This window comes from Herpailurus yagouaroundi, unplaced genomic scaffold, assembly GCF_014898765.1.
Source record: "Herpailurus yagouaroundi ecotype Mexico unplaced genomic scaffold, PumYag 100, whole genome shotgun sequence".
NCBI lineage: Eukaryota > Metazoa > Chordata > Mammalia > Carnivora > Felidae > Herpailurus > Herpailurus yagouaroundi.
In genome coordinates this window covers 78,152,564-78,171,599 of record NW_024412391.1, presented here as the reverse complement: position 1 = coordinate 78,171,599, position 19,036 = coordinate 78,152,564, and the positions used below count along the sequence as shown (strand labels likewise).

The following is a 19,036-nucleotide window of genomic DNA, read 5'->3' as shown; positions in this document are numbered from 1 at the left end:
TGGAATGGACTAAAGAGTGAATGAAAGTATATAATATGCTGACAGAGAATTCATTCAAGAAGCTTAGATATGAATAAATATACTTTTTTTTTTTTTTTGCTTAAAGTTGAGTCTTTGGAGATGTCTACAATTATATTTATTGATGTGCCAGAGATTATGGTGACAATTTCTCTCAGTTTGTCTAACACGTGTTTAACTCATTCATTCCTTTATTCTTATCTAATGGATTAATCATTACATTAGCAAACACGAATTTAATACCTACAATGTGCAAGATACTTGAAAAGAGCTTAATAGGGGAGAGAAGAATTTTATCAGGCTGGGTTGATAGGAAGTAATCAACTAGTAATGAACTGCAGTCAACTGTAAGTAATCAACCAGTAATGAACTGGGTTGATAGGAAGTAATAGGTAGCACCTACTTTCTCTATCTGAACAAAATAAGAGAAAAAAATGAGTAAGGCAAATGGAGAACTGTAACATTCCCATATTTACTATTCATAAAGGCCAATCTATGGATGTAGTTTATGGTCAGAGTCAAGGGCTTCTGGTGAAACCCAGAATCAGGCAAATTGTACCCACAGGCAGCACAGAACCAGGGCAGGCTGCCCATGCAGGGGCAGAATCTATTTTTAGAAGATGAATGTAGAACATTAAAAGGAAGAAAAAGAGGAGTTGAGTCAAGCAGGCCCAAATATCCTTCTAAGATGCATCATTCAGATAAGTCACGCCCATTCTGTCTGGGTAGCGTAGGTTAAGGTGCCAGGAGAGTGCAAATTAAGTACCTTCTTTGACATGTAAGACAACATGGTGGATAGAGAGGAAGTACCTCCCCCCAACTCTAGGTAACTACATACAGTACTATCATAATGATTTACTAAGTGATATTCAATGACACTAAAGAGTTATATACAAATTTCTAGGATGGCAATATAGCATATGGAAATAATAATACCTAAGGCAACTGTCTGAAGAATTCCAATACTTAGCACTCAGCGAGAGAAGGAACTGGCATTCCATTTCCTATATTACTATGACAGTGTTGTTAATTAATTAATTAAACATTTGTTGAGACCCTACTAAGTGCCAGGCACTAGGTTAGGCAGTGGGTAGTCAAAGAGAATGTGGTCCAAATGGTATGCATTGTTAGTTTGCTAGGGCTGTCATAACAAATACCACAAACTGGATGCCTTAAACAATAGAAATGTGTTATCTTACAGTTCTGGAGACTAGACATCCTAAATTAAGGGTTTGGCAGGGCCATGATCCTTCTGGAGGCACCAGAGAAGGATCTATTCCAGACCTGTCTGCTAGCTTCTGGTATTTACTTGGTTTATGGTAGCAGAATTCCAGTCTTCATATGGCGTTCTTACTGTGTACATGTCTGTGTCTCGATTTCCCCTTTTTATGAGGACACTAGTCATACTGGATCAGGGGCCGGCTTACTCTAGTATGACTTCATCTTAACTAATTGCATCTACAATGACCCTATTTCCAAATAAGTTTGCTTTCTAAGATTCTGGTGACTTGGACTTCAGTATAGAAATTGGGGAAAGGGCTCAATGCAACTACTTACATAATATATTAGGTGAGTTCAGCTTACAATTCACTGAATAGTCATGCTACCTCATAATAGTTTCCCTGCTTCATTAGAAAAATAGAAGATAACTTTACTGCATTTTGGATAATATGATTAAGTCTTTCTTCTGTGACGCTTATTATTTTTAATCAGATACGTTGGGTAATGTATAAGTAACTGAGAATGTACCCATTAAGAACAGAATGGATTTAAAAAAAATAGACTAGTTTTTAAAAAATTTTAAGTTTACAGCAAAATTAAAGAAAAGTATAGAGATTTCCCATATATTCCCTGCGTACCCTCCACGCATAGAGCCTCCCCATTACAAATATCCCCCACCAGTGTGGTACATTTGTTACAACTGATGAACCTACACTGCCACATCATTATCACCCAAAGACCATAGATTAAATTAGGGTTCACTGCGGATGATACATCTTATTGGGCTTAGACAAATGTATAATGCTATGTATATGCCATTATAATATCATACCAAGTTTCACTGCCCTAAAAATCCTCTGTGCTCTGCCTATTCATCCCGGCCTCCCCCTCTAACTCCTGGCAACCACACTGATGCTTTTACTGTCTTCATAGTTTTGCCTTATCCAGCATGTCATATGGTATAGAGCCTTTTCAGATTGGCTTCTTGCACTTAGTAATGAGATGCACTTAGTAATATGTATTCAAGTTTATTGAATGTATTTTAATGGCTTAGAGCTCATTTCTCCCTAGGACTGAAAACATTCCATTATCTGGATGTACCACCCAAACTGATATTTACTAATAAAAGGATGGGAAAGAAAAGATCTTACATGCCAACCAAGGATGCATGTATAGCCACTCCTGTTGACATGCCTCTCTCTCCTCTCACGGACTTCAGCTTAGACAAGCATGGGTGTAGATGTGCCTGCACACAGACCTCATATATGTCAGATCTACAATTTGGGAAGTCCTGGACTATTTAAATTTTGACTAAGAAGGGACCAAATAATCCAGGTATATGCTTTACTTTTAGAGCACTGTGAAGCTATTTCTTGATTGAAAGCAGCCATGTAGAATTGTCCTTTTTGACTTCCAAGACAAATTTCTCAGCCTGGTCTTATTGTTAAATCTAAACATGAATTTTTGGATATGTAAATGTAATTTTTTCCTAAGATGCTTGCTGCTGAAGTGAACAAACTTTATCAAACACTGACATTTTTTCTGAGTATTCCATTTTGCATTTCTAGGTCACTTAGATGCCTTATGAACCAGAGCAAGGCATGTTTTGTTTTGTATCACTAACAATAGAATCAAAGAATATTTCAATAAAGAAGGAACATCTCTTTTTAAAGAATGATAATGATAAAAAAATTTCTTTTGACCAGAACTGTTGAATTTCCTAGAAGCTCTACAGAGACATTGAGACACAAAACAGACATTGACAATGTAGTCTTATAAAGGAGGACCTATAAAAAAACCATATTTTACGTACACCTTTGCTGTTGTGAAGGTTTAAGAAATATAATTCCTTTCCTCTTTCCTAATGTAATGGTGTTTTGTTGGATTTAGCAAATGCTTTTCTTCTTCACATAAGAAAATAAGAAAAACCCAAATATCTGTACATTGTAGAGGGACTGCAAGCCATATAATTGGAAGAAAATTAAATGTATGCATTTTTACATAATTCAGTCCACCTCACATAAATTCTATAGCTCTGGTCTAGTCTAAGGTGTTGAGATACAACAATATGTATTGTTGCCATTCCATTTGCTTACACGTTTATCTCCCTACAAATATCTAACACATTGCCTTTTGGACACAAGACTAAGAATAAATCAGAATGCATTGTTTTGAATGCCCCACTCAGTTTTATTAAAGAATAATCAGAAACCAAGATAAAACCATTTCAAGAAGAATGCCTGTTTTACATGTTATCCATATTTTCACTTGACATGGTCTATGCATATAGTTAATGTTGAAATTTATCTAATTGCCATCCTTCGAAACAAGGGAAAAACAATGTTTTTAAGCTAGACAGGAAATTGTTGATTTTATTTCTTGAACTGTCATAAAATTTGAATTTCCAAAATTTGGTTTACCCTGTGAGAGCTCTGGGATTTATATTTCTAATGGCTACGTGACAAATTTTAATGAATCTAATAATTTGTTTCCCTCCTGTCTTCATATTATTTCTTTAGAAATAAGCATAGCTAGAGAGCATTTGAGGGAAAAAAAAAAGATTGTGAGGAACACATTTGTAGTTGATAAGAAAAGAGAATAGCAACAATCTGAGATAATTTTTTTCTTTTGATTTTTGTTCAGTGCTTCTAAGGTAACAACAAACACACTCCACAAGAAACAGAAGAACATAATTGCTAAGGCTGGTGTCAGACTGCCTGAGTTTGAATCTGTTCTTTACAGTCTGAGGTTGGGGAAATTATTTAATCACTCTGGGCATGTCTCACTTTCCTTAAGCATACAATAGGGATAATAACATACCTCCGTATAAGCACTAGATGTGGCATGTATATAAATTGCTTAGAACAGTAGGTGTTCAGTAAATGTTATATATTATTATCATTGAATTCTACTACTTCAAAAACACTAAGTAAATCACATAGTGAAATCAGTCAAGCAGCCTAAATAGTCTTTCCCCACAGAAACAAGAAGTGTAGTCAAGTTTGTATAATTTTAAAGATATTACTTTTTTTTTTAATATCCAATTTCTGGGGCACCTGGGTGGTGCAGTTGGTTGAGCATCTGATTCTTGGTTTCGGCTCAGGTCATGATCTCGTGATTTCATGGGTTTGAGCCCCGTGTCAGGCTCTGTGCTGACAGTGCAGAGCCTGATTGGGATTCTCTCTCTCTCTCTCTCTCTCTCTCTCTCTCTCTCTCCCTCTCTTTCCGCCCCTCCCCCACTCACATACGCTCTTCTCTCAAAATAAATAAATAAACTTTAAAAATGCAATTTCTAACAAAAGAGATACACACAAAGCTAATATTTCCTTTTAAAAAGGTGTTTACATAAATTGAGTTTTCCTTCCTTAGTTGAGACATGTTGTGTGGTTAAGTGATTTAAAGGAAGAAAATTCTGAGGATTTTCAGAATCCACACTTTTTTTTTTTCAAGTTCTGTATTATTCCTGTAGAGTCCTGCATTTGATTTTGCTGGGCACGAGGGGCTGCTACCGAGCAATGAACTTGGCAGCACTTTGGCACCACTGAGGGTATAGACTGAAAGCAGAATCAGAGGCTTAGCCCCCCAATTTTATATTAGCCCAATGCTTAGTCTCCTCATACATTACTAGGGCAACCTTGGTTTTCAAGTCTTTTTAGAACAGATTGCTTCTCACTTTCGTTTCTGCTCATTTGTGGTAGTGACCAAAGTGGTGGGGCATGAAGATTTACCTTGCTTTCTTGCAAACTCAGTAATCTCATCAAAAAGTGTATTTGTTATACTAATACAAGGTCTTATTGCATTTTAGTGGGGGAGGGGGCTGTCAGAGCATGGTCCTCCCTTCACTTCTAGAAGCTGAAGTTCTTAGTTAAAATTTGAACCACAGGGTCTTATAAGTGAATGAACATTTCAAGGGTTGACTCTTAGATAAGAGACAAACATCGTTTCAATTGATTTTCTATTATGACCATACTATAGATTATATCCTATAGTGAAAAGTGGAGAGCATTCTGTCTTCATAAAGGAAGCAATCATGTAGTGGCCACCTGTGTTCTATGTAGCCAGTAGATTAAAAGAAGTCAAGATTATAGCTTCTTGATCACAGAGTGCTCTTACCAATTTTCCTAAACCTTCTAAAATAAAAAGAAGGATTATACTATGGGTGCTAAAATGTTTGCATTTTAAATGATTAATGAATTTTTACTCATCATTTAAAAAACTAATTACTTTTTTGATGTAGTAAAATATGCACATGGACGAAATCCAAAAGTACAAAGGGAAAACACAACGCAAAGTAGGCTTCCCTCCTGTTTATACTCCCTGTGCTGTAGCTAGCCAGTTAGCAAAGAAGATTACTTTTCTGCTTTTTCAGAGATATTTCTATATACACTGATTACTGACTTGCAGTGTTTCTTTTTAACTTCTTAGTTCTCCTAAAGTGTTTCTAAGTTCTAAAAAAATGCATTATGTAAATTCTTTTTAAAAGTTTTTATTTAAATTTCAGCTAGTTAACATACAGTGCAATATTAGTTTCAAGTGTACAATGTAACGATTCATCCCTTCCATACAACACCTGGTGCTCATCACAGGTGCACTCCTTAATCCTCATCATCTCTTTAACTCATTCCCCCACTTTCCTCCCCTCTAGTCACCATCATTTTACTCTCTGTCCTTAAAAGTCTGTTTCTTGGTTTGCCTCTCTTTTTCCCATCTTTTGCTTGTTTGTTTGTTTTGTTTCTTAAATTCCACACGGGAGTGAAATCATATGGTATTTGTCTTTCTCTGACTTATTTGGCTTAGCATAACACTCTCTAGCTCCATCCATGTGGTTGTAAATGGCAAGGTTTCATTTTTTTTTATGGTTGAGTAATATTGCATTGTATATATATACACCTCTACTTTATCCATTCATCAGTTGATGAATCCTTGGGCTGTTTCCATAATCTGGCTACTGTAAATAGTGCTGCAGTAGATATAGGGTGAACATATTTCTTTGAATTAGTATTGTTTTATTCTTTGAGTAAATACTTAGTAGTGCAATTGCTGGATCATAGGACAGATATATTTTTAACTTTTTGAGGAAGTTCTTTACTGTTTTCTACAGTGGCTGCAAGAGTTTTCACTCCTAACAACAGTGTATGTAAGTTCTTTTCATATAAGATATATGAAAGAGACGAGGTGAATGAGAAGAGATGGCCCTTAGACACGGTGGTAATTTATATATAATATATTTATGTAAAATTATATGTATATAAAAATAAACTTAGAATAAAATATTAGAATTAGGGAAAGTTAGGGTAATGATTAACTGAGCTTATGACCAATTGAGGAAAGAGAAATTCCCAGTCCTGTCAAGAAATGACCTTTTATCTGTAAAATTTGTAACCAAATTGCATTTCACCTATTCAGGAAGATAGGCAGGGAAATGTGAATTACTAAGAAAACATGTTCAATACCCCATAATTATTTTTCATCTATATCTAAAACCCTCAGTTGCTTATAGTTTCTTTGAAGCACTATAAGAACAATATGTGAAATTAAGAAAATAGAAAAGTCAAGGTCTAACCACAAGCAGAAGATGACAAAGAAAAAAAATCCAAGATTTAAAAAACTAAATTGTAAAGATTTACTAGAAAGATTAGTAGAGGGAATTATTTCCCATTAATAAGGGAGAAGAGCTGCCTTAATAAGTGTATCTTCTTTCTGAAATATTTCATTTTTAACATTTTAGTAAAAGTAGACTAGAATAATGGCAATAAAATGAATCCCCATAACTTTGAAACTGTATATGTCATTTGGTTTTAATAAATGTAATGAATTTGGAAGATGTTTATTATATAGAACCAAGTCCCACAAGCCCTCAACTAACTTTGGGTGAGAGAAACTGATATAAGTATTGAAAATATTCAAAGACCAAAGCAAGATACAAATGAAATATAGGATATAAATGTGCAGAATCTTTTAGATCTTGCTTTCAAAATTCTGAAAATATTCCACGAGACTGTACTATGTAAAACATAACAGCCCCTTGTGAAGTTTTAGGAACATCAAAAGGTCTGAAAGAGAAAAAGAAGAAGCCTTTATTTCCTTTTGATCTTGATAATTCAAGTGCTATTCTTTGGGGCCAAATTGAAGTCAAGGTATTATTCAATGAGAGCAAGAAGTCAATTAGGAGGGAAAATATGAGGCTGCTATTCCCAGCAATGAAGCTATGTAGAAGGAATGAGTGCACACAGAGACCTCCCTCTTCAGGAACAAAGTCCACGTCTCACCCAGAAATAACTAGAGCACTCTTTGTCTGGCAATAAAGAAGCTGAGATTTCACACTGAAATTATCATCACTGCTTATGAGGAGAAACAGGAGACAAGAAAATGGAACACAGAGCGAAAATCAGACCTAGAGAGAATGGATGGCTATGATTAGAAATACGATTAAGCTTTAAGGATGCCTGGAGCACATGAAGCCACTTAAATATTGCATCCTGTCCTCAGGTTTCTGCAAGTGCTATACAAACCTGAGTTACCCTGGTTGTTCTTGCTCTGCACTCCTTGTTCGTCTATCAAATCTCTCTCTCCTACACATCACATCCTACACAGCTCAGAGAAGTAGAAAAATGCTCTCCACAAAGGTTGAGTGCGAGATCCCTAAAATGCTGAATCAGTTTGAGGGCACGAAGAGGTTCAAATAATGCATCGTTTTTAGTTTAATAGCAAAGTGAGCTGGCCTTGACTTGAAGTGACATTCCTGAAACTACTCATGATTTCAATTTTCCCCCCAGTGCTGTAGATAAAATTACTACTGTAGTTCATAACCATGAGCTCTAAAGTGATTATCTTATTACTTTATAATCACACTCAGAGCATTTTACAATTAGGGCAGTTTTAACTTTCAAATAATCCTTTTAAGAAAAGATGCTCCCCATTTGTAAAGGGAATATCTAATTTTAGAAGGTTGATTTAAAATAGACCCAGAAATTTGCCCCTCCAATGGAAAGATAAACCCTACTACTGTGTTTGGGAACAAGATCATAAAATTAAGCCTCCTCAGAGTGAAAAAGAAAAAAAAAGATAAAGATCTGAGTGGATACACACATCACAGTCTCTGTGAACCCACACAAAAATAAGCAGGGGATAGGCGGCGTTGGGGTGGTTTCAGAGTGGGCTATTATTCACAGGAAAACAGCGAGATTCACTACGGAGGACATAATTCTTTTGACAGTGACAGGACCTCATTCACAAAACCAGGACTGATGGTGCAGGCACAGTCAGCGTGCCAAGCGGCACAGGACCTGGATGCGGGTCCCTAATGGTGAACTGAGATCATTGCTGAGGACACTCGGTGATCACATAAGGGACACTCTGTTTGCTCTCTGGGAGATGCAGTTCATTTGCACTAATTGCGGGCTTGGGGGCCTGGAGAAGGCGGCTCTGTGTACACATACTGTATTCCCTTTGTTGGTGAAGGTAGCTCTCACGGGCCCTGTTCCTCCTGGCATTGTGTGTGTGTGTGTGTATTAACAGAGAGATTTAGCTGCCTTTAAAATATATGTGCATTTCTAATTCTTTGCACTAGACTTACTAATAGCTGGTGAGGGGAAGCTACAATATAATGGTGAATTACTTTCCGGAAAAGTTTAGCATATAATTCATGAAATAAAAGAAATCCAAGAAAGCTTAACCCAATTACTATGGTTTATAGAATTTTCTTTTCCTCAGAAAAGTTCAGTCTTAGACAAAACTATGTACTTTTTATCCACCTATTTTATTTTATTTTACTTTAATTCCAGTACAGTTAACATACAGTGTTATATCAGTTTCGGGTGTAAAATATAATGATTCAACATCCACCTATCTATTTTTGGTATTTTCACAGAGAAAATGAAAAATTCTTATATCTAAGAATATACATTTAAAATATACTTCTACATAATTTTCTTTAGTTATCAAATAACTTTTGAGGGAGTGGAAGATCAAGAATGTCCTATCATTTGGGGCACCTGGTTGGTTAAGCAACCGCCTCAGGAGGTTAAGCAGCCAACTTACGGTTTCAGCTCAGGTCACAATCTACCAGTTTGTTTGATGGAGCCTTGAGTGGGGCTCTGTGCTGACAGCACGGGGCCTGCCTGGGATTCTCTCTCTACCTCTCTCTCTGCCCCTCCCCCACTCATGCTTTCTCTCTCTCTCTCTCTCAAAAATATATTAAAAAAAAGAATGTCAAATCTTTCAAACTTAGAAGGAACACATGTTGAAGACCCTCAGAAGTGTAAAATGAGCATGAAATAAAGCCAATCATGTTGATGCAGTAAAGCTTTGACATTCTCTTAGAGGTTTGGTTGACTAAAGAATACAGATTTACGAGATCTTGAGATATTTAAAGATATATACTAATCACTGACACAGCTAAACAAAAAGTAAAATTTTCCTCGTCCTGGCAGTGCTTATAATGTATGTGGGGATGCCAGACATACACATTATGAAAAGTGACCTATAAATACCAGGCTAATCAGTAGCTTCCAAATGAGTAAAGGCTGTAAATAGTACTTCGATAATTCAGAGAGAGACAGACTCAATTTTTCATCCTGGGAGTCAACAAGTGATTTCTTAGGAATATCAAAAATTTTAGTATATTTTGACCAAAAGAATAGGAGGTTACAATGTGGAGAAGGCCTTCTCAAACACGTGGATGTGTTTTATGAGTGTGGGATGTGGATCAGAGAAGAGGTAGAGGAGGAGTAGGGACCAAAGCTAACAGAGATGTTTCAGTAAAATGTGGATTGTCCAGGGAGTCTGGGGCAGTAGAAACGGAAGCTCATCCAAGTTTTGGGAAGGATAGTTACGTGATCAAGTGCTGGTTCAAGAATCTTTCATTGATGGAGGAATAATAGGCAATCTGATAGGGATGGAGCCTGGAGGAATGTAGATCAGTTAGGGGACTGTGGTCCACAAATGAGGTGACACAGCAGTAATTTAGGATGGTGATACTTGGAAACAAGAGATTAAAACTACAGGTCCAGGATCTTTTATACCCAATAATATAGAACAAGCCTGGGGGAAAGAAGCATCAAAAAACCCAGAGCTATCTGGGTGAAAAGAAGAATTTGAAAAATCAAGCAAAGGCCTTTCTGAGTTGATCAGCTTGTCTCTTTTATGGGAGAAGAATTTAGGTAGAATGTTGTATTTAAGTTGCCATAGAAATTCCTAGCATGGGGAGTCCAGGGGGCAAGAGTTAGAACTACAGCTCTGGAACACACCAGAAAAGTGAAGGCTGCAGGTAAATCTACAGTATTTGAAGCCATGCAGCTGGATGTCAACTCTAACATGATAAAGATGTCTAAATATAGATGAGGTTAATGTCAAGAAAGGTTTCCTGGGGATATGAATTTTAAATATCAGTTTAAAGACAGATTCTCTAAGATGATGTAAAGATATATCATCCTTGCAAGCATTAGATCTAACACCACAGCCACAAATTCAATAAAGGACAAATATAACAGAATACAATGTAATGAAATACACTGAGCTGAAAGACTGTGATTCGACTTGATGGAGGTCAGGAGTCATTTTGTCCTCAGCATGGTTAACAGCCCAGAGAAATGTGGCTGGAGAGAGGATGAGTTCAGGTGTTCCTGGGTCCAGATCTCAACTCTGTTACTAAATTAACTGTTACCTTAGTTAAGCACCTTTTAGCTAAATTTCAGCATATTCTTTGTTAAGTATGCTATGATTACGAGATAAGAGATAAAATACGTACACTATGTCTAGCCCATGTCATGAATTCATTAAAGGAGGGGTGCCACTATTTACTTTATTTCATTTTTATTTTTGTAACTATTAGTGGTAACATGCATAGAACTACATTTCTAAGGATAGAACTATATTGATTCCTACCACCAAACTGACCTATGTCAGAAGAGAAACATTTCTGATCTGAGACACTGAAAGATCATTCTATGGCTTTTCTAGGTGATATGGGCTACATCCATCTGTTTGATGTAATTTTGAGCAAAACGGGAACCTAGCATAAGGTAGTTCACATAAAATATATGAATATTTATTGATAATGTTAGTAGAGCTCCATGTAGAAATTATATATTTAAAGGTGGTCACCAACTTTACATGAATATGGTCTGAAAATACAAGGAATATATCATTCTAAGTTCAAAGGAGAAAAAAGTGAAGAAAATGAGTAACAGAAGTAAATTGAGGACTCCTCTAAAATCTATTAGTATTTACATAGAGAAAATAATTCATTTTGGTAAAGTGCATAAGGATTTAAAATTGGTAGGTTTTATGTTTAAATACATACAGAATATTGTAAGAAATAGGATTTTTCTTTATATCCACAGAGCTGAATAACCCCAGTTGTAGACGACTTCAAGAAATGAAAGAAATTAGAAACTTTTGGTAGGTAGAAACTCAGAATGCCACTTTTAAAGAGGTACAAGTAAAATAGTGGTCATGCGTCTACACATTGCTGAGTAACATATTTATGCCTCTATTTGGTGCTATAAGATTCAAGATAGCATAGCTGCTAAGATCATGGGTTCTTTATATACATATATATATATATATAATTTATATTTATATATATATATTTATATTTGTATATTTGTATATATCTTATATTTATATATATTTCCTATATATAAACTCCAGTTACTGGGAAAATTGCCTAACTGTAGTGTACCTCGGTGTCTTAATTTGTAAAATAGTACCCAATCTGTAAAATCTATTAGGACAATTAAATGAACTAGTACATAGAATGAGGTTAGGGAGCTCCCAGCACATGGCAAGCATCCAAAAGAAGTTAAATTTTACATTACTTATTATCAGTATTTTTTGTAATGGAACAGAATTGCCTCAGTAAGCTTTTCTTAGCTCCAAATGTGCCTCATCAATGACACTATTTATGCTCTGAATTGATTTCTGATATTAATTAGTATTATAAGCTCTTAGTCGAAATAGGGCAGTGTTAACTAAACTTTAAGCAACAATTTTCTCGGTATTGTTGAAGTTCTTTATATCTGGTGAATGTGTATGGAAAGAAAACAAAGGCAGGATAAAAAGCCTGTGCTGGAAAAAATGTGATGAGGTTCAAAAGGTGAAAAGCTGCACATATGTATGTGAGAGGGAGGCAAAGTGAATCCTAAAATTTCTATTGGAGAAACATAAAAGAAAACAAAGTTTTCTAATAAGGGATGACAGAGCAATTCTCTGGTTTGGGGCTGTTTCCTCCATCTTTGAACACTGGGCAAAGAGCTGCCTAATTTATATGTCTCTTCTCCCACAATGGGAAAGAAAAAGACAGTATAAAAGCCACTTGCTCAGCCAGGTTTACAGAACCACTGTAAGCATCTGTAAACATCTGTGACATCTACTGACTCTCCAGAAATCCTAGAGTTGGCCTGGGCAATTTTTTCCTATTGTCCTCAGGCTAAGAAGTCCAAGGACAGACCAGTTAGAACTGGTTAAGAAGAGTTCAAACTAACCCATTTTCTTTGTGTCTTGAAACACTGACTAGCCAGAAAAACAAAACAAAATAAAACAAAACAAAACAAAACAAAAAACAATTCCTCATGTTTAGGGTATAAATGGAAGGGAATGGTGCTTTCTAGATTCACTATGACCCCCAATTAATTTCTACTTTACAAATCTGGGGCTCAAGAATGCTTCATTTGATTTACCCTATACAGAGTAGAAATGAATTAGAAACAAATGATTCAGGCCCAACCAAGGACAAATATTTTATGTTTTTAGCTATCAGGTGTTAACCATTAAGAAACTGTAACTGCACTTTGATCCCCAATTTCTGCTTCTTTTATGATTATTGCTTCCACTTGGCTAAATCATTTTGTTTCTCATATCAAATATCAACTAAGGAAACTATGTACTATTAATTTAAATCTATTACATCATGAGAAGTAAATATTTTGAGAAAGATATTTCAGAATTAAAAAAGAAAAAATCTAATTGCTTGAAAATTATCTGATCATTTCATAGTGAAAAGGTTACATTATGTATCAATAGTGGTTTTTAGCATTTGTATCCAGAAATCAGTTATTGGTAGGATCAGAGCATGTTTTTCACCATTATATTAATGGAGGAGGTTGTTCTCCTCTGAGTAGCCAAGATGAAACCACTTTTTACGGTTTTATGCCTTGATTAGCACAGATTAGATTTTGGTTTCCTTATGTTCAAGAAAGAACATTTTTACAGGTATTATGAACAAGGAAGGTAAAAAACAAGCTTATGAAACTTTGATAAAAATAATTGAGCATGGAAATTCAAATACTATGTCACTATAGAAACAGTACAGTGATAATTAAAAATACAGACATCAAAGTACCTTAGTTGTAGGTCATATATTATGAATAATATGTATGCAAGGTGCACGGGTTAACATTTTTTCAAGAGCTTTAACAGAGCTCTTAGATTTTCAATGCCTACTCATATGCTGTTATTAAAAAATAAATAACTAAGCTTAGAGGCTACAAGAACGCCATACTTTTGGTAACATTTAATTATGAATAATATAATGAAAAAATTCATTTTTAGAAATAAACTATTTAGCACTCTATTAGTAATAAGCACAAGAAAATAGCAAAGCCATACCTTGCACAAACACACTTTATATCTGCCTGACATTCTTTATATATATGGTATGATAGATCATATATGAAAGAGATAACAAGTTTTCCTTGTTCAAGGGCAAGTATCTTCACAAAGTCAATGTATAAAGATGCTTTCTCCACATTGTCAGATTAGATAGTAAGGGTAGAGGGAAAACTGTATGGACACACTATAGCTGTATTCATTGAAGTTGTTAACTAAATCATATGACACAACCTCACACAGTTTACAGAACTGTGAGTATAGCAAGATTTCTAAGGATAGATTTTTATCTAACATTAGTTAACAAAGAAAGACCCCAGAACTTTCCACAATCATATTCATGACTTGTAACATTTTCTAAGATGTAGAAACCATTCATGATATTGCCATTAATACTGTGTAAGTGAAACAAAGACTGAGGAACTTGAATGAATTGCTTGATAAGTCAAAATTAAAACAATAAAATGGATACAAGAATTATGTCCTTTCCATTTGATACCATAATCTTCTCTCTGAAGATAACTATAATCATAGGTATACATGTACATACATATAAATGACTAACCTGGTGTTACTACTCCATTTCCATTGACCACAGGCCTCTCTTCCTCTTCCTCCTCAGGAGGCTCTATACTTGCTTTCTCCATGTTGCTTACTGATTTATTCCTCTTCCGTTTTCCTTCAGCACTTGGAGTGGCTCCCGGAAGTATCTGGTCTGTCACATTTAATAATAATGGTGCTGGTTCTGCTGGAGGCTTCGGCGTGCCGTAGTAATTGTCTGCAAATGATACCAAAACATGGATTTAAATATTCTCCTACTGTATGCATAATTCATAAATATTGGAAATTATATTGATAAATATGCATCCTGTTTCTTACATACATATGTATTTTACATGCATATGATTTTTTTATCCTTTCACATTTTTATATATACCTTTATTTATTGCTTCTATTGAATTGGGCTTTAATGCTTAAATAACGGTACAGATTTATCTTCATTCTCACCTTTTGCCAAACCAAAATATAGTCATATGTATTCGTCTCATATGGCTCATAGCAATTTCTAAATTATTTTTAAAATTTGATAACCTTTTAAAAAATAATGTCTGAATGAGGGTGCAGGTGACTTTTTTTAAAGCAAATCTCACAACATTCTGGAATGCAAAGCACATTGTGCTTTTCTCCAGCTTTCAGAGGGCTCTGGCTGTTGTCCTTGATGCATACAGCACAGCAGCCTGCCCAGAGTGGTATCTCCATGCCAGTTTAATGGTTCACATGGCTACTGACAGTGGGCCTGCTGCCCTAATCATTCTTCAGATTACTACAGCTCTTTTTCCCATAGCTCCATGATTGGAGTGATGGAATATTTGTTTCTCCTATCAGTCTGTCAGACTTCTCAAAGAAGGAGACTAATTGTTATTTCTCTCTGTAATAACAGCCTGACACATAGTAGGCATAGAATAAATATTTACTAAGTGAGTACCTTTATATATTTAAGGCAAATTATTTATAGTCTAAAATTTTGATTGGTAAAGAACATAATGGTGTTTTATAAAATCAGTGTTATACTTTTAGCATCATCTTTGAAACCCACATTGGTGTTTTCAGTTAATTGAATAATTTATGCACATATTTGCTACTCATTCATTAAAATCTTTATTTAGTACTGACTCTGCACCCAACACTCCAATATATGTTTGAGAGAAAACGATGAATATAAAACAATCCTTGTCTTCCAGATGCTCAACAGTGTAGTGTGAAAGATAGGTGCATTTGACATCAAGCAGATAAGTATTATAACAGGAAATAGGACTAAGTACTGCAATCAAGGAGGCACAGAGGAAGAAGCACATCTCACTATCTGCAGAGGCCACTGAAGGCAACTGGGAAAACAGTGTTTTGCAAAAGAAACAAACTTTAACTGGAAGTCATGGGTTCTAGACTTGGCTTTTCTACATAACTACAATTCAAGGAAGTTACTTAACCTCACTAAGGCTCAATTTCTTCATCTATACATTGGAAACAGCACACTTGTTATACCTAAATTCTGGGTTGCAAATAATCAAAAACCAATTCTAGTTAGACTGAACATGACAGGGATGTGCTGAGAAGATATGGGATGATTAGTTGAAGGAAGAGACTGAAAAATCTTGGGAAAAATGAGCAAAAGCAAAGGAATTCCGTCAAAACACCAAAGTTGCCTCTGCTGGTCCCCAACTCTGAAAGCCCACAGCTCCATTGCCATGGGCACTGACTGCCCTTGGCTGCCACTCCCTCAGCTAGAATGAATCCCAATCTCTGCTCAGGAGCTCTGATTCACTCATTTCCAGGAAAACTCTCAGGCTGGGTTGTCTCATTGGCTAAGCCTCAGCCAGAGGGTGAGCTGACAGATGACGGCAGGAGAATGGCTGTTCTCCTTTGATTTGGGGAGAGGGAGCTGGAGTCCCACCTTCCACCCATCTCATCGCAGGGCCCTCTCCAGGAAGGAATGGTCTTGGAGTGTTGGGTCAGCAGGAATGACCAATGTCTACTACACTTGCCCTCATCACTGGGTTGCTGTGAAGAAGAAGGATGTATGAAGAAGTGCTTCATAGGCTGTAAAATCGCAATAGTCTTAATGGCAGTGTAAACGTCCTGCTGGCACTAAGTGAATATTCCAAAGGCTAGCTGGAACACTAATGCTGTTGCTCATTTTCATGGATATTCACAGTTGTAAGGGAAATACAAGGGGAAAAAACATCATCATGTAAAGTGGTTCTTACACATGTAAAACTTTTATACAGACGTCTGAAAAGTGGATGATAGACATTTTGCTAAAGGTTACTTTCTAATTTAATTTAGAGCATTTCAAATGAATCAGACCTCTGAATGTTCTTGCTGAATTCTGAGCAAACAAAAACTGCTAGTTACTTCTTAGCAGTCTATTAATTATTATTATATTTCAGCATCCCTAAGGGCTTGCACCATTCTCAGTACACTGCTATGCTTTCTATGGAATCTCAATACTTAACTGCTTATCTAATAAACATAAAGTGAAACTAATAAGTCACCCTACATGTCCCAATAAATAACATACTTTTAAGTAGTATTCTGAGACTTTAATGCTTTCAAATATATACAGTATTAAGAAAAATGGATCACGTTTCAGTGTTATTTTTCTTCCAACTTGTCTCTTATGGTTTAAATCTCCCTGAGGTAGAAACATAACCTTTTATTAATTAGAAATAAATTCATTGCTCAGGCTAAAAATAAATATTAAATAACAGATTCTGTTGAATTTATATTGCTAAGTAATTACACCTATTGGCATGTGATGTGATTATAAATTATGCAGTAATATTCTATTTCTATAATTTGATTTATGAAAATAAGACTACAGATTAAATTTTAGATGTAAAACTGTATGAATCATTAGTTAAAATGTTAAGATTATCTTCATTAGCAATAATAATAACAATTTAGAAGAGGCACAGAAATAACCCATATAGTTACTACACTTGAGACATATAATTTACAGAGAATATGCTATTATACCAAATCCAATGCATAGAACAAGGCAACCAGAAATACCTAAACTAAGTTGAAGAATTAGTCAGGTAGTCAGGTAGCTAAGTCATTGGAACTCTGATAGAAGTCTATAGAAATCCATATACTAAGGGAAAATTGTGCCTGTTAGGTAAAATATCAACATGTTTTCAGAAGAAAATAAAAACCAAAACTGTTTTTAAATACAATTTGGAAAGTGTCCTGTTAAGAATGAAATGCCTCTATGGTACAGTGCCAACGTTTAGAGAATCTAAAATCTCAAAATACAGTAACACTATGGTGTAACGTTTAATGGCACTGATCATGCAGAAATACACCTGTCTTTGAATCCTTGTGTCCCCTAAACTGGTTACTTCTTTACATCCTTATTTTTTTTTTAGTTAAACCAGGAACATAGGGCTGTAAGATAACTATAGTCACAACAGCAACTACAATAACAATTATTAACATCACCACCACCACCATGTAATTTACTGAGCTGGATACTGTAATGGACATTTAACCTATGCACTCTTGGATCAAATGAGGACTAGAATACCTCTTACTCCATAGTGCTGTTTAAGGATTAATGATAACGAAGGAATGTATAATGTGACTGGATCAGAACAGATCTCCATATATGGTGGCTACTTTGGTTATTTATCACAAAACAGTATGAAATCATTCTGTCTCTACACTTAAAAGAAAATGGGAGGCCCCAGAAATTAATCTATTTACCAATATTAAACATGAAGCCAGTGGAAAACCTGTATCTGTTTGTCTTAGGACCTCATCTCCTCAAAATACTACATTGCCTCTCAAGAGGGGGTGGGGGGAAAAGTGTGATGAAATTTGCATTTCTGCCCTGAACTGACAGCAAGAGAAATTCATTCAAACCCACAACCAATACGCACAAATGTATCACTTTCAAAAGGGAAAGGTGATAATTGCTACTAAATAGTAAAGCTGGAGCAGTTTAGGTGATTTTTTCTCTCTCCTTGCTTCCAAAAATGTGCATATGTGTGTATGCACGTGTGCACGCATATGTGTGTTTTGCGGGGATGAGGTGGGATATGATAGGCTTTTCTAGTACGCTTTTTACTGAATACATCTTGTAAAGAATGACATGTTTATTAGCAGTTTCATGTAAATTTAATATAAAGTTGTATTTTTTAATTGAATATGATGACAAAATCAAATGATATGTAAAATTGCTCACTTAGTTCTATTATAATGACGATCATCTATACATTACATAGTCTTTTTTTTTTCTTTTTTTTTTCAACGTTTATTTATTTTTGGGACAGAGAGAGACAGAGCATGAACGGGGGAGGGGCAGAGAGAGAGGGACACACAGAATCGGAAACAGGCTCCAGGCTCTGAGCCATCAGCCCAGAGCCCGACGCGGGGCTCGAACTCACGGACCGCGAGATCGTGACCTGGCTGAAGTCGGACGCTTAACTGACTGCGCCACCCAGGCACCCCTACATAGTCTTAATTTAATCAATGCCTGGGGTAAAAAAGACAATTTTTTGAGGAATTTGATTTATTCCTCAGCTTTTTAAGTACTTAAAATAATGATTTTCCCCATAAAGTTATAGTTATAAAAGAGTGAAACAGGGTTGATGGGGAGTGGGGAAGAGGGGAAAGTGGGTGACGG

General features: G+C 35.7%; 1 protein-coding gene across 3 annotated transcripts in view; it reads right to left on the bottom strand.

Moving 5' to 3' along the window:
* Positions 1-19,036, bottom strand: part of MAGI2 (membrane associated guanylate kinase, WW and PDZ domain containing 2) — a 1,342,154-nt gene that overhangs the window by 486,879 nt on the left and 836,239 nt on the right. For all 3 annotated transcript variants that reach the window (XM_040472823.1, XM_040472822.1, XM_040472824.1), the window contains exon 4: positions 14,414-14,626. In XM_040472823.1, coding sequence (XP_040328757.1) covers positions 14,414-14,626 — 213 coding nt within the window. The remainder of the gene's footprint in view (positions 1-14,413; positions 14,627-19,036) is intronic.